The following is a 7573-nucleotide window of genomic DNA, read 5'->3' on the forward strand; positions in this document are numbered from 1 at the left end:
CTACACAAGAACGCATTCTGCAGAGGAATGCGTGAATCAGATAGGCAGATAGACGAATTAAACCTTCTACGTGTCAATATAACGGACGAAAAAAAGCTATATACCTTTCAGCCCAAATGCTTTAATGTATTAAAGCTATATAAGCTATACATTCAGCTGACCTGATGGTCTACATAAAATAGCCCCGCCAAGAGCACCTATGACTAAAATTCCACCGAGCAGTACTTCGCACAAAGGAATGTGCTACTGTAGTAGCGTGAAAATATAATCGCTATAGACGCTATCAACATAACGGAGAAAGAAGGAAAAGCAGAAAACATAAAATAACACGTGGATAAACAGGTGCGTTTGCCGCATAAATGAACTTGCAATAACAGATGCAAGTAAACTAAATATTTCATATCAAATCATGCGTGTGAATGGTAATATGGAACCTCAACTGTAAAATTATTAAGTGTACAAATATTCAGAACGTATAAATGGAAATGAAATCAATTAAATTATATAATTAAAGTAGTAGTTACCCCATATCCACAACATTTTATTTTTTTGATAACATATATTACCGCATATACCTACCTGAGATTATCAGTTAGCGATTGGACCGTAAATTCCTTCTTAGAGGTACTTCTGTGACATCCGTCAGAGACAAGCGGTTTAAATAGTACAGCACGCCCTACACCACCTTAACATAGGTATCAACCCATTCTCAGTCATTGGTCCATTCACGCCATCTCATTTTCATTATTGGCCAGACCTAAAGTCCTTCAAAATATGAAGACTATCATTTGAGCACATAAAGGCGTCGCCCTTTTTACTGTCTTAAAAACACACTTCACATCTTGCACATATGTATTACATAATATTCAGTTCAATTAAGTATGAATTATTTTATAAGATCATAAAATACAATTGAATTTCTTGTCTTATTCAACTACTTTAATATTTACAACATCGCCACCCCATGGCCACAGCTTATGGTATGAGCTACTGTTGAGTAAAGGTAGTATACAATTCTCTCAAGACACTTAGCACTAACATTGTAATAAAATATATGCATAGCACATATGTGTTGCCAGGGGGAAACATCTGATTAACAAGCAAACGGCAGGGATGCACACTCAGAGGTAACCCGAAAACTTACATTACATTTAGGCTTTTAACAGATGCATTTAGCAGCAATTTCAGATTTAGTATACAGTATTGATGCGTACAAATGTTCATCTTTGTACTTTTACACAACCTCTATAAGGTAATAACAATTCTTCAAAACTAAAAAGTAAAAAGAAATAGTGCTAATATATAACAATACATAGACGGGTGCATTGAACATTAGTTCAGCTGTATACAGCGTGTGTACAGCAGTGCCCTCTACTGACAAGCTCTGGAGAAAAAACACTGCATAGAATACAGACATAATATGAATGTTATGTGTAAGTAATGTAAAAAAATTAAATAATAAAATAATAAATAAATAAAATAAATCCCAAATGCCAAACCATACTTTGTCCAGCAAAAACAAAAGGTTTTTCTTTATTCTGAGAGCTCCACCTATTTTTGCCCCAAACAAAATAAAAGTAGTGTGCAGTACATAAACCAGACAGATGATTGTGCAAATACTCTTGGTAAAGGAAGTAAATCATGTGAAATATTAATATTATTAAAATAACCCCAAATAAACCTCAAATCATACATGGATTTTTATTTCAAGGCAGTTGCCACCTAATATAAATCATCAATGGGCAGAAGCACTGAATTAAGCAAACCCTGAGCGAACACATCATTTTAAGGCACTTCCAGAGTGCAGAACATAGAAATGGCAGTGACGGTATGGTTAATGTAAAATTCTTAAAACCAGAAAGATAGAGAGGAAGTACTCTGACTTGACAACAATATAAATACTGTTCGTACAAAACAATGCATTCACAACAAATAAACATGCCACAATGTGAGAAACATGCAATTTTAAGAACCTGGTTTAAGAGCAGGTCCTTCTTACACTGACAAGATGATCAGATCATTCATACTTGGTGACACAGTGAAAGGCACCTCAGAGACAGGACTGATAGGTGGCATGTAATCACCCCAGACTGGAGGGATGGAGGGGTGGGGTATTTGGGTTGTGTGTCCCCCCTTCTCCTCCGCCATTAACCGCTACGTCTCTCCAGGCGGTCGTAGATGGCGGTGGTGATGCCCCAGGTGAGGCAGGAGCGCAGGATGACCAGGGAGCCGCCCCGGTACAGCAGGCTCACCCTTCGCTGCCGGGTCTCCCACAGCTCCGCCCAGCACTGCCTGGCCCCTCCCCCAGCCCCCCCGACCTGCGCCTGCATGTTCGCTACCAGCACCGAGAGCGGGTACAGCGGCAGGCTTATGGCCATGGCGTTGACCATGCCCGACATGAAGGAGGACGCCCCAGGGGACAGCCCCCGCTCCCGGAGAGCGTCCCGCATGGGGTCCTTCAGCCCGAAGTACAGGCTGTTGCCCAGGGCGTTGCGGGCCAGCACGGGCACCGCCGCCCTGTAGAAGCCGGCGGCCGCGCTCTCGCCGCGGAGACGCAGCAGCACGCTCCGGAGGGTGGGCAGGCTGTGGTCGTTCCCCCCGTTCTGCAGCACGTTCTGCACGCGCTCAAAGGGAGTGAACACCAGGGCCTCCGCCACCCCCGTGCCCACACCTGCCAGGACCTGCAGGGCGACGAGGGGCACGGAGCCTCCGCCCTGTGCCAACAGCTGGTGCAGGAAGGTGTCGTGGAGGCCGAAGAGAAGGGTCCCATGCAGCGTCTTCGCCAGCAAGGGGGGAACCACCCCCCTGTAGAGCTTGCGAGGGCCCTCCCTGTAGAGCTGAGCCAGGGTCTCGCGCAGCAGGGTGTTGTGCAGCTGCTGGCGGAACACGGTCTTGTAGACGGGGAACGTGACCAGCGTGGTCAGCGTAGACAGCAGGCTGGAGGTGCCTCCGTGCAGGTAGCTGCGGAGCCAGGCAAACAGGTCGCGGCGGGTGAGCTTCTCATCGCCACCTCTCTCTCCACCGCTCCTTTCCATCGCCCTCCCTGACGAGGCACAGCACCACCCTGTAGTCTGACATAGCATATCACAAGCTAATTACAAAACACTATCATTGATATTTGTAGTCTTTAAGTGACTAGTGCAGAAAAGTGAGCCAGTACCTGTGGCAGCCATACCTGCCCAAACCATAACACACACACACCCACCACGTTTCATGAATGGGGGGCCAGGGTGGAGGGTGTTTTGAATCTTGGGCAGTTCCTTTTGGCCTCCATACTCAGCTCTTGCCTTCACTCTGATACAAGTGAATCTTGGTCTTGGACACAAGACCATTTTCCAGAACTCTGCAGGCTCTTTTAGGTGCTGTAACCTGGCCATCCTATTTTTGCACCTTGCACTGTAGCCCCTGCAGTTGTGTTTCCATGAAGTCTTCTGTACACAGTAGTCAGTGACTAATCCACGCTTGCCTCTTGAAGAGTGTTTGTGATCTGTTGGACAGGTGTTGGGGTTTTTTCTTCATTATGGTGTGAATTCTTCAGTCATGAACTGTAGAGATCTTCCTTAGTCTATCAGGCCCTCTGCAATTGCTGAGCTCACCAGTGCTCTCTTCCTTCTTTATGATGCTCCAATTAGTTGGTTTTGGTATGCTTAACTTTTGGCCTATGTCTCTGACTGTTTTTATAATGGCTTCCTTGACTTTCACTGGCACAACTCTGGTCCTCAGGTTGACAAAGTCCAAAAATATATCTCAAAGGCAATCAAAAGCCCAGAATCAAAACTAGATTCTGAAATCTCTATATCTGCACAACAGAAGTCATTGAACACACCTGACTAATCAGAAACACCTGTGAAGCCATTTGTCCCTAACATTATTGTGCCCCAAAATGGAAGGACTATATATAAAAAGTGTTGTAATTTCTATATGGTGAAACATATGTGGTAAAGGGACCACAGTTGGCATAAAACCGGGTTGCATCTTGGGGACATAAAATCTTTAAAATACCATCAGAAACCACCTCCTAGCCAAAAGGCTTTTTGGGTGAGTTGCTAGAAAAAAAGCCTCTATTGAAGGCAAACAAAAAAAGTCTGGAGTATTCTCAATTGCATTGGTACTTCATTTGGAACTGGACACCAAAATTGAACTTGAGGAAAAACATGTCATACCCACAGTACAATATGGAATAGATATTTAATGTGATCGTGTTGTTTCATAAACACTGGTCTTAGGGCTCTTTCTAAAGTCAAAGGAATCACAACTTCAGTTGATGATCCTGAGCATAGATTAAAATTAATCAAGACATGGCTAACTGGCAACAAAATTAATTGTTTGCAGAAAGAGGGCAGTCCACAAGTGTATACAGAAGGATTTTGAAAGACCCCGTATAGAGGAACTGTCCAAGATTCTTCTATATGTTCAACAATCTCATAAAACCCTGTGGAAAATGGTAGTGTTATTCTTGTGAATTGAGTAAGGACTCAAAACAGACCGTATGTGATTTATAACAGACCATATCCTGATTTATTTACGAAAAACAGTGTAATTTTGGTCGATTGGATTGAATCATTGTTTAAGGAATATATTTTCTACGTCTAAGAATTAAACTACTGCTCAGTAGGCTATAATTTATTTGGTTCAGTCTTTTTTGCTCACCCTTATGAATGAAGGATGTGAATATTTTTTTCAGGGCGCTTGAAGCAAGTATAACGACCAAAGAAGAACTATGATAAAGAAAAGTATTGAAATCTTGTTTTAATAGGTAATCTCGCGGATCTGGCTTTCGATTCTAAAGAAAGGAGCGCACAATCTTACAGCAGGGTGTGTAAACGTTAAAATATCGTCCAGACCCGTTGAGAGTTAGCACGTGAATATAGGCTACTTGCCACATAAAATTACTTCCGACGCCAAGTGACATGGACATCACCCTTAGCCTTATTGTTCATTTAAAAAATATAAAAGGGAATACAGCCCTTATGGTGTATGTTTATATACCAACAGAAATAAATTATTATTTTAAGCAAAGCATTCGATAGTAACCAGGATGTACTCCTGCAGCCGATTTCATACATGATAGCTAGCTGACATCTACAGAAAATAGGCTACGTGAGATTCGCAAATAAGACCTATACCACAAGCACAGAGCAAAGAAAGTGACCGTCATCCTTTGTTCTTATATTGCAGTTGGTATGAAGACGATTCATTAGCCTACCTGCGTACAGCGACTTCACACTGGAGCAATTGCCTACTTAAACCAAAATGTATAATATAAGTGGTTTAACAATATCAACAATAAAAAATCAACATAGCCAGCTAACCATGGATATGCAACACTTAAATAAATAAATGTACCAAGGGATATCCTGAAATGTAAACCAAAATACGAATATAATGAATCACAAATGACTATTTCAACATTTTAGTTTGCAGCACAATAATCAGTAGGCTGTCGTTTATTTCCATTCGGGAACATTGGATTGGCGCTTCGCTACTTGCTTTGTCGTGTAGTCCCACCCCTCTCTAGAATAACCATTGGAAGGATTATTTTAACCGGCTCTTGTTGATTGGACAATCACATATCCCTCAACCCGGTAAGAAGAACTGCGATTCCATTCGTCGGAGCTGAGCCGCGTTCTTAGCTTTTGGTAAAGTTGTTGCTGTGGCTTCAGATCTGCAATCAATCACAGGCCGGGCGACCAAACAAAACACACTAGACCGAAATATGAGTAGCCTAGGCCTACGCAGTACAGTTTAGGTCATATTGGTCGATCACTTTATGTCCATGCCATGCTTGGTAAAAATCAGTTGCCGTAACGTTCCGTAGAAAGGTTGATGAGAGGTGAAACCAAGCGGCACCTCTCTCCAGCAGACGTTGCCGTTTCGCTTGCAGGCAACAATGAAAGCTTCCGGTCAACTTCAACCAGAACCATTCAAAACACTGGAGAAATTGCAATTCAAAAGCGACTTGTGTGGAAAGACTCAGGGTCCTGTAGTATTCAAAACACTAATTGCATGACGAACACTAAGGGTTGTTGCTGACGATGGTCGACAAACGCTCAATTTTCGGTGGAGCGCTTCTATTAAGGGGCTTGGTCTCCAAAGCGCCCGCGCACACAGCATGTGGTAGTTTTCCTTATTCTGCCCTCTACCCTAGGCCGCAAATAGGCTTCTCCATGTTGTGTCGGATTACTCTATCTCGTGGCCCCATAATGCGACTTCGAGATTCCGCCCACAGTGTTACTATAGTACAATTAAACAAATACAAATAACTTATAATGGAGTGGAATCTTTGCCATCGTTGTGTGCATTTGTGGCTATTTTACGTCACTACGCACAGTTGTTGGCTGCATAATGAAAAAAAGAAAGCTACGATTGTAGTTAACAGACTTACTCTCCAATTATAATTGTAAATCATATTGGTACATGCACATTTTCATTAAAATTGTAGTTTTAAGTGTTAATTCAGCACATTTAACCTGAATGTACACAAGGAAGGTAAAATAAAAAAGAAATAATTTATTTACAAAATGAATTGTATTTTTCTCATTAAAACAGGAGATGGCTGGTTCTAGTTACGTTTCTACATAATGGGACATATTGTTTATGCATTCATTATAGAGCCTAGATAAAGTATATATATTATATGTGTATTGCATGAGGTTACAAAAATTAAAAAAAAAACAAAAAAAACAACCAGTCTTCTATATTGATGGACTGACTTCATTACATCATTGCAGGTCCATCCGCTGGTATTTCTTAACTGACAAGAAGACTCTTTGCTATCCAGCATTCAACAGCAAAATATCAGCTTTTCTCCCACAATGTGTTACTTCCGGAAGTACCCCATCCAACTTGGCAAGGCAGCTTTTATTACCACCCCATGGAAAGCAAAGGCAGTCTTTAAAATCTCCAAAATGAAGAAAGGATAAATGAATGTATAAAAATATGCACACAAGCGCTCGTCGTTAAGAAAATGGAATGCAGAGTATCTTGTTGAACAGGGGGTGAGAGACGAAACCAGCAGACCATGTTTGACACTAGAGATCACTTTATTATTCCATTTTCACAGGTAGTACATTCTCAGGTCAGGGAGGCAGAGGTACACTGGGAGCCTCCCCCCTCCAACCTACTAAATTTCAGGAGGTCACAGTTTCACAGTTCTGCACATCTGATTCATTAAGGCATCTTTGTTTTCACCGCAGGCGTCTCTACAGCAGCTTCTACAAGTTCAGTGTACACTTAACCAGAGAACTAGAGAAGCAGAGAGGGAGGGAGAGAAAGAACATGAAAGATTAAGGTAACTCCTGGAGCTTTCCAATGGCATGTGTATTCTACTGTAGCAGTCCTCTCTGTGATCGGTTCCACATCATCTTCCTGTGCATTAGTACAGCTTTGAGGACAGATCACTGATGGGGAGGTGGAGGGTACCACAAAATATCAGGCTTTGTATGTTTAGGGTCATCTTTTTCCATTTCATATTGTTTGTTCTTCACAATACGCTGGAGTGGAACTTTTCCCAATAGTGCCACATGTGTTGGATTGTCATGTTGTACCACAGAAAGGACAAGCCATTAAGAGA

At 42.1% G+C, this 7573-nt stretch overlaps 1 protein-coding gene across 1 annotated transcript; it reads right to left on the reverse strand.

Moving 5' to 3' along the window:
• Window positions 1-585: 585 nt before the first annotated feature.
• LOC135251140 (solute carrier family 25 member 53-like) lies at window positions 586-6408 on the reverse strand. Its single transcript, XM_064328285.1, has 2 exons — window positions 5207-6408; window positions 586-3071 (listed from the first exon to the last, which is right to left on the reverse strand). Exon 2 carries the CDS (start codon window positions 3033-3035, stop codon window positions 2148-2150), a length of 888 nt encoding a protein of 295 aa, XP_064184355.1. The 5' UTR covers window positions 3036-3071; window positions 5207-6408; the 3' UTR covers window positions 586-2147.
• Window positions 6409-7573: the final 1165 nt, after the last annotated feature.

This window comes from Anguilla rostrata, chromosome 3 (genome assembly GCF_018555375.3).
Source record: "Anguilla rostrata isolate EN2019 chromosome 3, ASM1855537v3, whole genome shotgun sequence".
Lineage (NCBI taxonomy): Eukaryota > Metazoa > Chordata > Actinopteri > Anguilliformes > Anguillidae > Anguilla > Anguilla rostrata.

Coding starts and splice junctions, on each gene's coding strand:
- LOC135251140 (XM_064328285.1), bottom strand. CDS start 3,035: ATGGAAAGGAGCGGTGGAGAGAGAGGTGGCGATGAGAAGCTCACCCGC.